The following is a 19,370-nucleotide window of genomic DNA, read 5'->3' on the forward strand; positions in this document are numbered from 1 at the left end:
AAACAGAATTCCTCTAATGTTTTGCCAGTTAAAAAATAACATTTGCGGGCACCCCCGGTGGCGCAGAAGTTTAGCGCCGCCTGCAGCCCGGGGTCTGATCCTGGAGACCCAGGATCGAGTCCCGCGTCAGGCTCCCTGCATGGAGCCTGCTTCTCCCTCTGCCTGTGTCTCTGCCTCTCAGTCTCTCTCTCTCTGAATAAATAAATTAAAAAAAAAACACTTATTTAAAAAAATGACATTTGCTATTATTTTGGGTAAATAACCTGTATAACTTTACTGAATAGTTTTTAAAATTATTTTGATAAGACAAAATAACCTTCTTTCTTATATGTATACATATTTCTATATCTATGTAGATATACATATCTATATATTCTATTTCTATATCTATATATTTCCATATCTTTTATCTACATTGTCTTAGAAAGCAGATTATTGATAGAAATCATTGAAAAGTAATGTTAATAACTTAACTTAAACTTCAATTCAAAAGAAAAAACACCTTCTCTTGACCAACACTGGAAGCTCATATAAAAGTCTATGGCTGATTAAAACTTTGGAGAAAAATTCAAAGCATGTAACCCCCTCAGAGTTTATACCACATAGAAAATATACCACTCAGGACCTATATAAGCTCCTGGAAATTCCATTAGTAGTTCCTATGCTGTTGTCCTGGTCACTACTACTAAACTTTGTGGAATTGATGAGTTAAATTAGAGTCTAAAATCTAGAATCCTGTAGGAATCAGGATAAAACCGTAATAGGACTGTCCTGCCATTAATCGCCATCATAATTCTGATTTTGTTGGGTATAATGGACTGGGAAACACTTCTAGATTTTATATCCATTTATTTTTTTAAAACGTATTCATTCCCATTAAAGTTTCAATGTCAGTATTGTCATTGCTATTGTTTTAATTTCTAATACCTTTCAGGTATGATGTTAGATACTGCCGAAAATCTGATGAATTCGAATACCACCTATGTCTTTCAGAATAAAAGCTAAACCTATCAGCATGGCTTATGGAGCCCTCAAAGATCTACCCCTACCAACCTCAACACCTCTGTTTCCATCATTTGCCCTCTGGGTTATGTCCTGCCTTCTAGCCCCAATTAGAGTTCTCTAACATCATGTGTTTTGGGTTTTTTTAATACCTCCAAGATTCTAATGTGGTATTTCTTCTAAGATAGCCTTCCTTCTACTTGTGAAGTGAATTCCTATTTACCTTTTACAACTCTGTATTAACAGTACCTTCTGATTAGAATCGTTATGATGATTTGACTAACAATGGATTTCCATTCCAGTGCTTCAATGCCAATGCCTGGACCAGAAGACACAACAGGACTCACCTCTTATTCATTTTTCTACCACAAGCAGTTATCATAATACTTAGCACATGATAGGGGCTCATCAGGTATCTGTTTAAAGACTATATTTCAATGAACATGAAAATTTGAAATTAATATATAAAGCAAAAAAGTGTTTCCAGTTTATATTTATTTTCTTAAATAGAATTCATACTAATCTACTTCTTTTAAATGTCTTTTAATTTTTTTACACTAACTTAGACTGCTCCTTTTTATATATAAAAACAGAAATAAAGACCTTTGTAAATGAGCAAAAAGGAATGGTTCATTTCCAAATGCTATCTAATGTGTTTCTATGTATAAAATACTGAAAACCACTGTCATAAATTTTAATTTCAACATTTGAAACTCAAAATACAAAAAAAAACTCATAATACAACTTTGTTATAATTAAATTACCTCAATTATTGTTGGTTTCCCCACATTTTCAGCTGTTGGAGACCCATATAGGACTCCATCGCTATACGGTGTCCTTTGGATATATCGAAGCCATCCAGGTCGGTCTGGGTAACCCATTAAATTTGTGTTAAATGTTATAGGATCATTACTAATCTCACCTAGATAAGAAGCACAGAATTAAGATATAAAACAGTTATTTTCACACATGTTGCTTTCATAATTTCAATCAAAATATTTCTAAAATCTTTTTCTTACATTTGTAGCAAACTAAATACACACCAAAAAAAAAAAATCCATCTGGTAATTTAGATTAGAGCCTCAAGTAAAGAAAAAAAATCTTTTTGGTTGTTTAGTTTGCCTAGAAATCTCATGCAACGAAGAAAGCAGTCATATAATGTCTTTGGAGATTTTGTTTTCTTTCCTTTTCTTTGATCACAGAGGAGTGTGAAAGTTCTGCCAATGAGACAACTATCTTTCAGGAAAATCCCTTAATGGTGCTGATGTATTCATTCTCTTGAGAAGCCTTTCATAAAACTCTGGACACTCTTGAACTAGTCTCAAAGAATATCTCAAAATTTTAAGTGTCATCAAAACAAAAATAATGTAATTTTAAAATCTTGGAGAATGAGTTGCTAAAGATGTTATAAATCCAAAAGAAATGTAACTAAGAAACAATAATAACAGCATCATTTGTTAGGATGTGCCTGGCCTTTACAGGCACAATTTAACCTGATTTTCAAACACACCTATAAAGTGGTACTACTATTAGCCCTAATTTTACTGATAGGATATGTAATTTTCCTTTTTAAGCAACTTCTCAAATGGTGAAATTAGAATTTAATTTCAGCTGGATTCCAGAAACTATGCTTTTAATTACATATTTTCTTCCCAAATGTTGGAGCTACTGTTCAAAAGATTCAGCTATACAGTTCTGCAAACACAGAATGCCACACAAAAGAACATTTTTTAAATAACTGATGAAAAGATTACTTTTTTCTTAATGTTGGTGAGAACATGGTTAACTATTTTCTATGACTGTTTTTAGGTATGTTATTCATCATATCATCTACAAAAATAATATTTATATTAATTTTAATGCTATAATTTTAAGAAATTTTTTGTTACTTAAGAGTTGTAATAACATATTTTTTCTGGCTATTCTTTCTATATCTTCATTAATTTGATGGCATTGGTGACAGTCCAACACAAGATAATTTAAACCAATAGTGAATTAAATAAAGCATCATAATTGGTATTATTTTGAAGGAAAAATTAATCTCCATTATATTATTAAGAAGTTATATAAAATTATCTCATAATATAAAAGCTTTCTTGATAATTCTTGTTTAATATCGTATTTCATTCTCTTCTACAACGTATGTTTGGTCTTCCAAAAATCAATGTACTATGTAAGAATCTAAGTCTTAATACAGAAAATCATAATTGTACAGCTATAATTATTTCTATGCAAACAGAGGTAGGTCATTTGTCAAAAGCACAAAACTCAACACTGAAAACTGGAAATAAAGGTTTTTTAAAAATTTGAAAATGAACTATTTCTTTCTGTAATTAAATTTTTAATCTTAAAATGGGAACTATCCTACAACAACCAATTTATCACATATACAGACCATTTCAAATAATGTTAATAATATTTGATCATATATCATCTAAATTATGCACACTAAACAAAAAGAAAAATTTAGTAAGTTAATCACTTTTTTTCCACTGAGAACATACCAGGCTTGGGGTAAGGTGGAAATTCCCCCTTAAAATACTCTCTTTCCAAAACATGAACAAAGAGGACACCTGCAGACGGGTATACATTCCGATCAGAATGCACCTTCGAGAAAATAGTGTACACTGAAAACAAAGAGGGAAGATAAGAGATAGAAAAATAATGAGATATACTTTCAATAATTCACTTACACTGTAAAGAAAGGTTTCACTTTTTTATAAATTTCTGGGAAAACTGAAGCAACATGCACAATGTTGTTAAGAAGTTTGTTTTAAAGGGAAATTATTTCAAGACAAAACACAGAACAACTCTTTCAATGTGTGTGTTTAGAGACTTTCAAATATTATGTCAACGAAATTAGGCACATTTAATAATTTAAATTGTTATTAAATAATGAAGACATTCATAATATTTTTTCAGTAATTTCTTTTTATGGAAATAATTGCCAACAAAATATATCATGAGAACTGACCAAGTGCATAATTACTACAGTTTATCTTTTTTCCTTCTTTCAAAGCAAAGTATAAAGAGTAATTTTTAAATGCTAAGAATCTAAACTGTATTAACTATTTGCTAGACATAGCATATCATACTATATAATATCATCAGTATATGTAAGGTTACTTTCATATATACTTATAAAGTGCACTGGATACTTTCTCTGTATTATTTCTTGTATCTCTCCCCTTGTATCTCTTCTTTATTCCATTTTACTTGATCTTGACATTTAATAATTCACACAATATAATCTCTTCTGCTATGCTATATCCTAAAAAATACCAAAAAAATCACATAATAAAATTCAGTGCAAATAATTTCTTTAAATGAAATAGGGGAAGATTTCATGATTACTTATGATATGTAAGTATGTATTTATATATTCATAAATACATTAAAATGGCTAAATTGGTTTGGTTAGTTCCCACCTATTGTTTTTCTTGTGATATCATCATCTCCACCAACACATTATTGCCATTAAATCTGTCACCTCTACAATCTCCTTCAGTTTTCTATCTTCCTGATTGGTTAGCATGGCTGCAATTTTTAAACATATAAATCCTATCAGGCCAGTTCTTTTTTTCTTAGTCACTGATGGATCTGTAAATGTAGTAACTAACCTTGAGAACCTCAAGGTTGCTCACTCTAGACTCACAACTAACTAAAAGCCCTAGATACAAGATCATTGACAGTAAAATTTTCAGCATAAAAATAGGAACTCCCATAAAATGTTTCTTTATCTGTGAAAACTTGTCCCTGCAGTTCTGTGGATGGCTGCCAAATTTGGAGAACTGAACTAAAATATTTGGCTTGTACCTTCACGTATCCATAGCTTTGCTACTAAAAACACAACTTCAAAGGCTATGGAACAGACGGAATGAAGCTCAAGTTACGTTTAAACTAGGTATGTAAAGGTAACTCCTCCTTTCCTGATTTACTTTGCTAGTTTTCTTAAGTAGTCTTGGTATTTAGAGGACCTAGCGTTTTCTCCTCAAGAACAGTTTACTCCATTGAGAATGATATTTGCTGTGGGCTTTTCGGAGATGGCTTTTAAGATGCTGAGGAACGTTCCCTCTATCCCTACACCCTGAAGAGTTTTGATCAGGAATGGATGCTGTATTTTGTCAAATGCTTTCTCTGCATCTATTGAGAGGATCCTATGGTTCTTGTTTTTTTCTCTTGTTGATATGATCTATTACACTGATTGCTTTATGAGTGTTGAACCAACCTTGCATCCTGGGGATAAATCCCACTTGGTCATGGTGAATAATCTTCTTAATGTACTGTTGGACCCTATTGACTAGTATGTTGTTGAGAATTTTTGCATCTGTGTTCATCAGGGATATTGGTCTGTAAGTCTCCTTCTTGGTGGGGTCTTTGTCTGGTTTTGGAATTAAGGTGATGCTGGCCTCATAGAAAGAGTTTCGAAGTATTCCATCTCTTTCTATCTTTTGGAACAGCTTTAGTAGAATAGGTATTGTTTCTTCTTTAAATGTTTGATAGAATTCCCCTGGGAAGCCATCTGGCCCTGGACTTTTGTGTCTTGAAGAGTAATTTCAAGAGGAAGACATAGACATAGCCAACAAGCACATGAGAAAATGCTCCGCATCACTGGCCATCAGGGAAATACAAATCAAAACCACAATGAGATACCACCTCACACCAGTGAGAATGGGGAAAATTAACAAGGCAGGAAACAATAAATGTTGGAGAGGATGTGGAGAAAGGGAACCCTCTTGCACTGTTGGTGGGAATGTGAACTGGTATAGCCCCTCTGGAAAACTGAGTGGAGGTTCCTCAAAGAGTTAAAAATAGATCTGCCCTACGACCCAGCAATTGCACTGCTGAGGATTTACCCCAAAGATACAGATGCAGTGAAATGCCGGGACACCTGCACCCCAATGTTTATAGCAGCAATGGCCACAATAGCCAAACTGTGGAAGGAGCCTCGGTGTCCATCGAAAGATGAATGGATAAAGAAGATGTGGTATACGTATACAATGGAATATTACTCAGCCATTACAAACGACAAATACCCACCATTTGCTTCGACATGGATGGAACTGGAGGGTATTATGCTGAGTGAAATAAGTCAATAGAAGAAGGACAAACATATATGGTCTCATTAATTTGGGGAATATAAAAAATAGTGAAAGAGAATAAAGGGAAAGGAGAGAAAATGAGTGGGAAATATCAGACAGGGTGACAACATGAGAGACACCTAACTCTGGGAAACAACCAAGGGGTGGTGGAAAGGGAGGTGGGTGGAGGGTTGGGGTGACTGGGTGACAGGCACTGAGGGGGGCACTTGACGGGATGCACACTGGGTGATATGCTTTATGTTGGCAAATTGAACTCCAATAAAAAAAATAAAAAATAAAAAAAAGAACAGTTTACTCACCTGTGGAAATGATCCCATTCCAAAAAACAAGAAAGAACAAATCACAGAAAAACAGTGAGGATGAGAATTTGAGCTTTTTCACCCATTGGATTCCACAACATCCCCCAAGTGCTAGGTGCTGTGGAGAATATGAAGATGAAGGAGACCCAGTCCCTGCCTTCCATGAGTTCACCATCTGGCTTGGGAGACTAACGACCACCTAACTACATATGACTTCTGAGGTGTAAACTCCTCTGGCAATATCTGGAAAGATGGCAAGGAGCAATGGAAGCTGGAAAAGATTTATGTAAGAAGTAGAATTTGACATGACTTGGAAAATACTAGCAAGATTCTGAAACTCACAGATGGGGATTTGGGCATTTCAGTGGTGAAAACTTGTGTAAGATACAATTGTGGGTTACTGGGGCAATCTTTCAAGGAAAAAAAATAAGCCAATAGTCCTGGGGTATAATTAAGGTAAAAGGAGAAAAACTGGTAAGCAGAGTCAAATTATGGAGATTTGTGAACCCCTACAGAGAAGTTACTTCATTCCATGTATAGAGGTGTTTAAATTCCAGATCACAACCCTACATTCAAAGTACAGGAGTATTCTGAATAACCTAAAGGAATCTCTCCAGAGTTTAACTAACTTATTCTTTCTAGAGATTAAAACACCTTGAAGTCCAGCACTGAATTTTATTGACCTTTGTTATTTTCTTGGCACCTAGAAAGTGTCTGATGTAGCTGAACAATTTTATCAATGCCTATTGAATGGACGAATACCTTCTAGTTAAAAAGCACCATGGAGGTAAACACAAGTGTTATGTTCATGGACCATATATATATATATATGTATATATATACACTTAATATATATATTATATATATAATACTTAGCTTAAATTTCAGTTTTATAATTTGAATTCTCACACGTGTATAGCAGTTTATGAGTTATCATCCTCCATTTACATTATAAACTACCAACAGTATCCCTTAGTTTTTGCTGCTACAAGGTAGTAAAAGCTAGCTTCTACAACCAAAAGAAAGGTTGTTCATATTAAACAGTATTGAAATGATTCTGTTTTCTACATAGCCCTTGGCAAGGCCTGAAGTAGAACCATTACAGGGTACCCGCCACTGCCTATCACCTCACTTCAAGGACTAATATAGAACATCTCAGTTTCTGCTTTCACGAAAAACATTTCTGTGATCTACAGAGCCAAACCACAATCTACCATGGCCCTCATGGGTTTTAGGATGACATCCACATTTCTTTATTCACATGTACTCAGTTGCCTTTTTGCAATCTGCTGAACTGCATACTTGCTGGTCAGTTACCTTGGCAACTCCACAGTAAAGCCTGCTTCACTATAAGTATAGTATGCCATTCACTTTGAGAAAAACATGATATGGATGTATGGCACAATCATCTGGAAATGGAAAATGACTAAGCCACTATGTTTTGTTTGTGAAAATAATACTTCCTTTTTGTAGCATCAGTTTAAATTATGGGCACCCACACATTTTAGAGAAGTGCCCTTTACCTTTACCTTCCCCATTTGTTACTTGCAAAACAAATCGCTCTTCAACAGAGGCTATTTGGGCAGTACTTAGACCTAGCTTCCTTTCGGAAACAACAAATGACACAGTATTCAAAGGTACAGGCTCTTGTTCTAAACACGAACTATATAAATAATGCTGATATGTTCTGTACCAACACCAACAACCGCTGTTACTCAGCTAACACATGTTGCGCTCACATGTACCTAAGCGGTAGTCACAAACAGAAAGCCTGAAGCATACTGTCTTCCTTAAATGCAAACCCTGAAAATCAAATTTAAACTCTAAAAATGCACAGTACTAAAATCTAATAATGTCTGAAATATACATGTGTACAGTGTCATGCTAATCAAGCTGAGGTCACAGGGTCTGGTCTCTGTGTATCGCATGGCTTTGCAATTGTCTACGGCTGCAAATCCATTACCTCTGCAAACACATGCCACTGGATACAAATGAAACTGGAAACCAGTGTGCGGCTAAATCCCGTGCAAATCCATCACCATTAATGGGAAAAACAATTAAACCAAAAGTCCAACCCACAGGGGGTCATAAACATCTTCAAGCAGTGAGGGTAGCTAGATTTGCAAAGATTAAAAACTGAAGATAGGTAGTCATAAATAACAGATCTTTTTAAGGAAAAATTACATATCTCAGAAGAGCAAAAGAGTATATGGGCAAACGGCCAGGGTAATTATGTCACCCTCCCTAAACGTAGTTCAATGTCCTTCATTACCAAGCTACCAAAAACTTCACAAAACTGTTAACTGTACGTTTTAGTGATAAGGTACAGAAAACTATAGTCCATTTCAACAATTATGTGACAGCAGAGAGCCAAGAATCAAGTAACAGACGGTGATGGCAGTAGCAATAAAGTGGGACCTCATGCTAGCTAAATAGCATCCTGTCTTCCTTTATTAATAGTCCATTTGAAATTTTCTCCCTAAGGGAGCAACATCGTGATGAGCATGTGCATTTGAGTGCTTATTTACAATTACTTAAAAACAAAAGCAAATTTGGATGTATTTAGTAAACATTAAATTTTGAAAGGATTATGGTGGTGCATTGCTAATGAATTTATAGCATATAACTTCACAATTATCAGAATGATTATTTTTAATGGCATATGCACACGCTCAGGCACGTGCAAAGTCCCTTCCCTACAAAAAAGTCCAGAGAACACTCACCAGACTTTTTTCTGCATCACCAAGAACAAGTACATGGATATAGAATAAACTAGCTGCTGAGTGTGAGACCCTGCAAGTCCCAGCTAGATTTAAATCTTAAAGTTGTCTCTCCACCGAACTCTTAGAGAAGAAACTCATAAAGTATTGTCAGTATTACACCTGGGTGGCCTTTGTTAGGTATCTGTTATGTGTCAATCTCTCTCATAGATGCTTTCTCACAAATTAATCCTTCTAAAAGGTCCATTTATATTAACCTTTGCTAATTTTTATGGTTTAATATAGTAAGTTCTCACTTTACCACAAACTGCAAAGAAGGAAACATTTCAGAGAGCTGAGTTTTCTCAAGTACTGAATCAATCCTTTTTCATGATGGTAGAGGATCATCATTTGGCACATCAATTATTGCACTCTGCTCTATTATACAACAACGCCCTTATGGACCGTTTGGTTGCCTTGTCATTTACTGATCACACACCTCTGCTAGCAGGTCCCAGTCTGCTAATGCTTTTTAAGGTTGTGTGTTTTATAGATTTTCTGTTTTCTCATCTGTAGACAACTTGTCAGCTGTCATTTCTCATCGCTATCAGTATGTTTCCTATAGCAGCTTCTCTATCCCTTCTAATTTGCTGCTATTAATCTGCTGCAGGTTTAGAAACCAGACTACCAAATGAGGTGGCGTTGCGTGTTAAAGTAAGAACAAATTTGTTCTGTCTTAACGCACGCAGGGCTCTGCTAAATGTGAAAAACAGGAGCCTGTGTTTGCTGCATCGATTTTGGCCACCTGAAGACCCTTTTGTGGTGTATTTCCTGGTCCTTACTTGATGCGGTATACTTCTGAATAGATGATCTTACTATAATTGGGACACAGCCATTACTTGAGATGGCAGCGTAAACTCCATGTATTAAATGCATTCAGAAATAAATAAGTGTACCATAGAAAGCCTTAATTCAACCCATACATTATGTAAACATGAACTGTCAAATCAAAATGAATGGATTTAACGTGTTGTATAAAATAATTTCTTACATATTTGCTGTGTGGGAAATATACTGCGTAATTTAAACAAAGAGATCTATTGATTAAGTGATCTATTACCCTTAGCCGTAGCTAAATCAGCCTAAGAATATTGTAATGCACTCTAATTAATAAGTAATTTATTAATAAGAAATTAAAATCTATTTCTAAAAGCACTTCAATTTTGTTAATTTGCCTCTCGTGTTCGGAGAGTTTTAAGAGATAAGCTATTCCATGGGAAACATGACAAGTGTGCTTTAACAGAGTACAAATTACTTAAAGAAGAAGATGCATATTTCTCAACTGTTCATTCTACTGCCTTGATAGTTAAGTATTACCCAGAAAAAAATTGGGGGTAATAATGATGAAGATTTTTAAATACATTTAAGATGAAAGATAATACTGAACAGTCATATATCTGGTACAGCTTTGAAAATAAACTTTTGCCTAAGCACCAAGACATTTCAATTCCTCAAAATCCTCTTTACATGTTAATCCTAATGTTAAGAATTGGAATATTATTTTAAAAGAAAGTTACATAAAAACATAATTGCTAAACTTGTTTTACTATATGACCATCTCTGATAATTTAAAAATTATAAGTTCTGCCAGAAAAAAATAAGACTCGTCTTATATTTTATAGCTTTAACAGCTAAAAGCTCTTTCTGAGGCTTGGAGCCCCGGTATACACAGCACTCTGAGAAGCTGCTACAAATTAATCAGAATTGATTATAAGAGATGAATTTCATTTGCTATCTCTACGTTGAGAGAATTCATTTCAGAGTTTTCAGAGTCTAATATATTTATGGTTTCCTTCCCAACCTATTTTCTTTCCCAACCTATTTTTTAACGTGTTATTTCCATAGTCATATCAAAATTTAATTACCAAACTGGATAATTGCTGTAAAAAAATATTTTGAGGGACATCAGTACCCAGCCAGGTATACAACTTGTGTGGTGATTTTTCCTAAGATTTACCTAGTGTTTTACCAATCCCGCTTTAAAAATCTTGGTTTTGAATCAGAAGCTTCTTCTCAGCAATCTGTCCCTCCACCTTTGAGTTTACTCAACATCAAAGTGATGTAGGCCATTCATTTGGCAGTGGCCAGTGACCATTTCTATTTCGCAGACCATGTCTAGGCTGTAGAATTCATCACAGGGAAGGCATGACATTGCCTTTTTAAATTTTATTTCTCTGAGATAAGGCTACTATTCTCTATATGAGATAGAAGACAAACCACGATTTGCATCTTTTTCTACAAAAAGCAAAGGGTTTTCTCTCTCTCTCTCTCTCTCTCTGTTGTGCTCTCTCTCTCTCCCAACCAAAGCCACTTACCAAAACTATTTTTGTAAACTGGAGTTAAATGTCTTGATTTTCCACGTAATGATCACATGTTTTTGTTTTGTCCTGTTGTTTTTTTCTTAAATGTCAGTTGGAAAGTGGTTGCAAACCATTGTTAATTGGTGATCAATAAACTTAGTCTCATGAACGTTGCAGTTGAAAAGGGCTTTAGATGTCATCCTGTCTGAGCATGCCAAATATATTTCTCTACTAAAGACAGATCATAGCATTACTTCCTACTTAGATATGGCCTCAGCATTCTACTTAACTCAGAATTCCCCACAGATACTACCGATTAGAGTTGGCATGCACTTGCTCTCCTGGAGAGTTCAGTCCTTCATTTTATAGATAACAAAATTGAATCCAAAGAGACTAAATGACAGGCTCAAGCCTACAGGAATAGTAAGAGGAAGAGCCGGGGACTTGAACCCAGGAAGTCATGTATTTTGTTGATTTGAAAACATAAGTGGCTGTACATTATATTATTATGGTGGCTGTACATTATATTATTATGACCTGCTACAGCAAACTAATTATGCTGTATACACCTTCACTTTCGTAATTATCTCTCTGGTTTGATAACAAACCAGAATTTGACCAGATAATGCAAGTTCATTCTTTATTTTGTGAAGCTATTGTAATAACACTGCACAGTTGGAAGAAATGCATTGATAATCACAATTTCAAAAAGGAAACAAACTTAAAGATTCTTTTGTTTAAAGAAACAAACCTGAAGTTTAAAAGGAGACATTTCAGCCATCATAACCAGAGCCTAGAGGGAGAAACTCATATGCCTGATACATTGTCCTTTGAAGTCCTGGAACTTTGTGATTCTTCCTCCTTACTTTGCCACCTTTCAGAGGCAAAGGAGGATGTGTATTTTCAGTCCTAAGAGCACTTCCTGTTCCTCTCCAACCACAGAGGAAAAGAAGTCACCTAGAGAGATATTTCTATCTTCAAACCATGCCAGTTCCTTGACTGTCAGTAAGCTAAGGAGGAGCTCCTTTAAGGTGGCAGAAGAGAATTCTAACAAATTATTCAGAGTACATATCACTTTATTTCCAAGAAGGTCAAATTAAAGTTTAAGTTGCAAATAAACAGTAAATCAGTACATGATTATTTTGACTTTTTCTTAGGATAAAGTTTGTTTCTTGTTTCTTAAGAAAAAAAGCAATAAAAGTTAGTAAACCTAAGGCTCACCCATTTTGGAAAGTGAGCTGTCTTAAGTAAGAAAGGAGAATTTGAAAATATTTATCTAAGTAAAGTATATAAACTAGTAATATGAAGGCTTATTCCTTTTTTTATTTAAATTATTCTAGGGTAAATTTTAAGTTTGTCTACCTCCACCCATATTTAGAGTGCTCTTTATGATTTTTTGAACTATTTAATCTGTGCCAAGGTAGAATGATGTCAAATGTGTTGCTCTGAGACTCCAAATTCCTCAAAATCCTATTTATAGAAGAGACACCTTCCCAGTGTTAAAGTTTAGAACTAAACATTATTTTAAAAGAAAGTTATACAAAAAATACAATCACTAAACTTATTTTACTATGTAAATGCTCTTATAAATTTTTGTGCTCTCTTGAAATTATCAAAAAGAGATGATTGGGACTCATGGCCAAGAACACCTCAAAGAACATTTGATATCTGGGGTAGCACTTAAAATGGCCTTGCTACATCAGCAACTAGGAACAATTCTCTTCATATACTTGATGAAATACATTATTCTCCATATATTCCCTGTACATTGAATCCTATCCTATCATTATAGGATTTAAATTGGATGAGGAGACCAGAAAGGAAGAAGCTAAAGGATGATTTCAAAGAAACTGAGGATGCAAAACCTCAGTAGATTCAAGATGTAGTAGTCACTTCTATTTTGATCACTGAGTTATCACTCAGGTTCCAAGGAGAAAATCAATTTAGGGTCCAACAGGAGCATGAAGTTTAAAAGAGGAAAAGACAAGTATCTGAAAATTCTAGAGAAAGCTCTATGAAAAGGACTTGGAATATGCAAAGGACTTGCATTTCACCAAGAAAGCACATAGTAGATGACTCAACAGAGCTTAACAGCTTTGTTACGGAACACCTTTCTGGCAAATCAAATAGGAAACAGAGGGACATGCTCCAAGATGACAGGAGTTCTAGATCAAAGTTAAAGAGAAGAAACTGAAGAAAAGAGAAAGTACGTAAATTTAGTGCAGAATGATGTGAAGTTCAAAAGGAGAGGTTTTGGTGATCTTTTGTGGGGTACCAGAAAATCAGGGCATCTCCTTGGGAGATGACAGAGCTATCAGTACATAGCAGATGGCAACCTTGAGTGCCATGTGGGTCCTAAACTAGGAAGATTAGAACACAGGCAGAGTGTACATGCCTAAGAAGGTGAGGGTGCTCAGCTTGATTAAGGAACCAGCCAGACACAGGTAGTCATCAGGGGTAACTTCCTTGAAGGAACCAGGGAGAAATCCCTTGAGAATATCTAAGGAGGGTTTGGAGAAAGGACTATGAGATGATGGGCTTAGTCCTAGAACAAATGCATTTAGTGCTTTTTAAAATAAATTTCTGTCATCTTCTCATGGGAAGTTATTGTTATAAAACTCTATGTTTTCTTAAAGATACTAGCAATTAAAATTCCTTAGAAATGCAAAGGTATTTATCGATTTGTTTCAAAAACAGCTGTGTAGAAGAGAATTGGAAGCCTCTGTCCTATTGTGAAACAGAGCTGGGAGTGAATGATTCCAGCTAAGGAATAATTTGGTGATAGCTGGAGAAAAGCTAGTGATCCCCAACTTCAGGGCTGTATGAAGAAAACAAGGGGGACCCCTGGGTGGCGCAGCGGTTTAGCGCCTGCCTTTGGCCCAGGGCGCAATCCTGGAGACCCGGGATCGAATCCCACGTCGGGCTCCCAGTGCATGGAGCCTGCTTCTCCCTCTGCCTATGTCTCTGCCTCTCTCTCTCTCTCTCTCTCTCTCTCTGTGTGACTATCATAAATAAATAAAAATTAAAAAAAAAAAAAAAGGAAAACAAGGTAAGTCAGGAATCACTCCTACAAGGTAGCCAGGATTTGTTATATGGCAGTAAAGCCATTTGAATCACATAAAATGACGTTTTTAAAAAAATTTTTTTTAATTGTTATTTTTTAATATTTTGGCTGCCCCAAAGTTATGGAAACCAGGCTACACATCTACATGCATAACCACATATAGCCAAAATTGTGAGGGGGAGGGGGTTGGGACAGGGTTTATGGGCAGAGAGCTCTTAAGGGCAGATAATCAAAATATATTAAGTAAAAGCTTATGATGATAATTGACATTTTGAAAACAACTAATCTTTTGGTTATTAAGTAAGTCTTTTCTCCCTGATGAAATGCATTATTTCAAAGGTCCTGGCATATTGCTAATGGACACATTTATGATAGGGAAGAAAAAATTTAGAAAAAATAATCAATCATCCAAGGGTCAGGTCATCTTTCCAATAGAAAATAAGTGCCATCTAAAAAGAAAGAAAAAAAGAAAAAAAGAAAAGAAAAGAAGTGCCATTTAATTATTTAATAGCAAAACACATCAATTTGGTTTTGCAACAAAACAGTCAAAAAATCATCCACAATTAGCCAAAATATTTTACGACCATTTTTCTAAGGTTGTATATTGTTTTTAAAATGACTTATATTAAATGTGCTTCTTAATGTTTTTCAATGTTATAAATAAATTGTTATAATGACCACATCGGAATAATTTTTATAAGTGGCAAGCTAGTGACTGGATAAGGGTCACAATAGGTTAAAAACAAGAATTATTTTTCGTTAAAAAAAAAGGCAGAAGTAGAGCAAAAGAAAAAAACTTAGAGAACAATGGATTAAGAACATAAAGGATCAGAAGTTTTAGAAGATTAGGAAAACAAAACTGGATTTTTTCAGACTGACTTATCAAAAAAAGAATCCACACATGACTAAAAAAGCAAAAAGAATACTGGAAGCAGACATTTAATTGACTCCCCAAAGGGGATTTAGATTTACCACCTAAACTCACCATCTTTCTTCCCACCAGTCATTTTTCTGCTGATAATAAAACTGTTGGCCTGTTTGGTCTTCCAGTTAACTGTTCCATTTATGCCATCAGCACAGCTTAATAAAAAAGCTTTTCAGAATAAAACAAATGCACAAAAAATGAAATTAATGTCAAATTAAAATGACCATCCCAGGTCACCTAATATTAACTGAGATTAGATTCCTTCCAGCCCAGCTAGCTGTTTAATTCCATTTAATAAATATTTGTTGCATGTCAGTACAAGGAATATATGGGGATACAAGGTAAACAAGGCACAGGTCTTGCACCCCAATAAGTTTATAATCTATAAGGATTGATAATTCAGGTACAAAAATATGTATTTCATACGTATTTGTATACCCGAAATACATACATATATGAAATATATACATATATGAAATATATACATACACACTCACACACAGTAATTACACATATATACAATGACAGAAAGCATAAATACTACAAAACCCTAGGAGGGACATTATCCCTGGTGAGGGATGTTGTGAGAAGTTTAAACTATTTTTTAAATTTCACAGTTGAGTTTTGGAAACATCACATTGGCAGAAATTAACATAATTGGGGTCACGGGATAATTAGTAGGGGCTATCTCTGGAGTGTAGGGCTGCAGTCAGCCCATAAATCAGTGGCCAAAGCAAAAGGAAAATAAAGGTGGGACCAGTTACACGACATCATAGAGATAATACTGAGAAAAAGTTTTCAAATTGCTGCATGTGGGGTTAGTTAAAAGGGGAATCAAAGATGACTTTGAATATTTAATCCAGAGTGACACAGAATAGTAATAAATTATGAATCCCCCCAAAATAAGTCCGTTTCAGAAGAAAGATGATAAATTTCAGCCATATTAAATTCAGGGTGCCACTTGGTTATCAGGTAAAACCATCTAAGAGGAAGATGGAAATAGAACTCTGGTACATAAGAGAACTTAATGGGGCTTCAGATACATTTGGATGTTCATCCCCAGTGGAATGATGTTTGAAGCGAAACCCCAGTACAATTCTTTAAGTAGACCATGTTCCCAGGTAATATGTTTTGGGTACCCTCATATACAAAGTGATCTGGAGAAGATAAACCTTCGTGTTCTTGAGCCATTCATCTACCTTATTTCCCATCAACCAATCTACCACTCTTAATGTTACTCCATTTTTCATCCTTACCTTTCAGACATGGGATTTGGGTACCATTTTCCTAACTATAACAATGGGTCTCACTCTCATTCTCCTTTCCTCTAACCATCTCAGGTATGTTCCCTCTGGGTTCAGCTCAGTCCAAGAACCCTGCTCCCCCAGGATATACCCCATAGTTTGGTCCTAGCTTCTGGAGCTGAAATATACCAAGAAGTAATGCACAAAAAAGTGGGAGGGACAACAAAGAGAAAAGAACATGTTAATAAATACATTTATATTGCAAGCACAGAGGATGATTCAGCAAAGAAATAAGAGACAGGGCAGTCAAAGAGGTTGGACAACTGAACCTGAAGTGTCACATATGTCACGGAAGAGGTATCAAGGAGAGTGGAATCCACACTCTCACATACCGCAAAAAGGTCAAAGAGAATGAGAGTTTAGAAAAGACTGCTAGGTGTGTAAAGTGAGACGTTACTGGTGACTCCTTGAAAGTCGAGTTCCAACAAAGTGATAAGAATAGAAGCCAAACTGCAAAAGGTCAAGATGTAGATGCAACAAATACAGTTAATCTTTCAAGAACATTGGCCAGGATAGGGGAGCAAAGAGATGAAATGATACGATGGATAAACTGAGACACAGCCAAGTGCAGAGAGGGCTGGTTATGTGAGTGCAGGGGAACAGATTTCGTTCAGAAGCTGAGGAAAAGACAAATGGTGAGAAAAAGAGAACCAGGAGAAAGAAAAGGAACAAAACTCACCAGACACAGTGCAGGAGAAACCAGAGTGGGTAAGACCAGCACATACAAGTAAAGAAAATACCTCATGATTCGGAAAGGAAGGAGAAGTAAAGACAAAAACATTGGTGGGGGCACAGAAAACTTCGTGTTGAAAGGGCTCCTCACCTTAGTAGATCAGAGATGAACTGTATTTTCTTTTTTAAACTGAATTTTGAAGAAAATTATGAGCTTAAATAAGATTATGGGAAATACCAAGTTCCCTTCCAAATAAAAAAAAAAGAATACAATTCAAAACCCAAGTTATTGAAAACCAACAAGCAAACAAAACCTCAGGTGATCATTTCAGTGATACCTGTGAGTGGGAATCAAATGCCTCAGCATCCCAAGCAAATGAATGACTTGGTTGTATGTAATATTTAAAATATGTAAAATTAAGTGTACTAACGTTATATCTGCCAAAAGATCTATTTCCTGGATGGTTCACCTAATAGATGGTTAATTTGCTTAACAATTGAAATTATGTCCTTTTAAATCTAGATAAGAATTACAGTAGTCACTTCCTAAATAATGTAATCTAAAATAGGATCAGAAATGTTCATAATAGTCTCTTGTGGCAAAATATCCCACCCGTTGGGTTCTCCTGATCACTGGGTTCCAAAGGCAACACACTGCTCATATAAGAATCACTTGGGCAGCTCTCTAAAAATACATATTCATACCCCAAAATATTTTGTAACAAAAAAATTTAAAAACACATATTCATGACTCCACCATGGAGAGTTTAGGAAGGTGGGTTACACAATTTCATCAGTTAATACTCATAGACAAATATGAACTCTAGAAGGCTGATAGAAGAACTACAGAATTCAAGGGTATATAGGATATTCAACTGAGTCGCATATGTACCAAACACAGGCTGACTTTAGAACTGAAAACCTTCTCGACTCCCACCTCCACTTCTCAATGGATTGAGGAATTACCATAAAGAGAGAATGGCCTGAGTATCCAGACAGCATCCCTTTTGTTCCCGCCTTTGTTTTAGCACAGCAGTTCTCAGACTATATATGCATAAGAATCAGTGTTCAGAGTTATACACACAAAACTACACATATTGTACTTTATGAGTGATTTTAAGAATTTACCAAGATGACAAGTCTTATGAGATATTTTTGTCTTCCACTCTGTCACGTCCTTGCCAGGTGAGCCAGCATATCATTGCTCATAATTTCCAGGTCCTATATAAAGGTCATCCAGTTGGCTTTTACAAGATTCAAAAGACAAATTTGATTGGTTTCTCAATCATTAAAAAATGGAAGCAGCGTAAGACATCCCACTGATATTGCTCTATTTTAAGGGCAGCACTGCTTTGAGCATATTCATTTTTTAAAAACTTCATAGTGATCCACCTAAAGTTCTCCTATGACCACAGAAGACTACAAGACCAATACATCTAATTAAAAAAAAAAAGAATTTTTTTATGATGCCACCCACCATACAATGTCACTAAAGGCAAGACACAACACCACAGATGGAGGTCTGCTTAATCATTCAAGTCCCACACCTCGGGAGAGGAAACTCAATAACATGGAAATAACTATTTGTTTTTAATTGTGTGTCCAAGATAATGGATCTACTCGACTAGCTTCTTGTATAGAAAATTACTATAATCCATGCAATGACAAATGCAGATACTCACTGAAAAACGCTCTGATTTTAAAGTTTGATTTTTGTTATAAAAAGACCAAAGCATTTCTTTTTCTGTGAGAACAAATTTCCTTAGTTAGCATGGGAAAATATAACTTAATTTAAAAAATATTTGCTCTATATATAACTTTTCAAGATTAAATCTAACGTGCAAAAAAATTTCAATGTGTATAGACTGGTTCTTGGACTCCTTCCAAAGATAACAGACCATCTTCAGAAATCTTGAAAGAAATTCCACTGTGCTCATCGGGTT

At 35.2% G+C, this 19,370-nt stretch overlaps 1 protein-coding gene across 9 annotated transcripts in view; it reads right to left on the reverse strand.

The window, feature by feature from the left end:
• Nucleotides 1-19,370, reverse strand: part of SGCE (sarcoglycan epsilon) — a 68,421-nt gene that overhangs the window by 37,153 nt on the left and 11,898 nt on the right. For 5 of the 9 annotated variants that reach the window (XM_025471322.3, XM_025471329.3, XM_025471323.3 and 2 more), the window contains exons 2-4: nucleotides 15,512-15,619; nucleotides 3,507-3,629; nucleotides 1,767-1,924 (exon numbers count right to left, since the gene is read on the reverse strand). In XM_025471322.3, the coding sequence (XP_025327107.1) occupies nucleotides 1,767-1,924; nucleotides 3,507-3,629; nucleotides 15,512-15,619 (389 nt within the window). The remainder of the gene's footprint in view (nucleotides 1-1,766; nucleotides 1,925-3,506; nucleotides 3,630-15,511; nucleotides 15,620-19,370) is intronic. The other 4 variants (XM_025471326.3, XM_025471324.3, XM_049093579.1 and 1 more) reach the window with 1 other exon arrangement.

This window comes from Canis lupus, chromosome 14, assembly GCF_003254725.2.
Source record: "Canis lupus dingo isolate Sandy chromosome 14, ASM325472v2, whole genome shotgun sequence".
In the NCBI taxonomy this organism is placed as follows: Eukaryota; Metazoa; Chordata; class Mammalia; order Carnivora; family Canidae; genus Canis; species Canis lupus.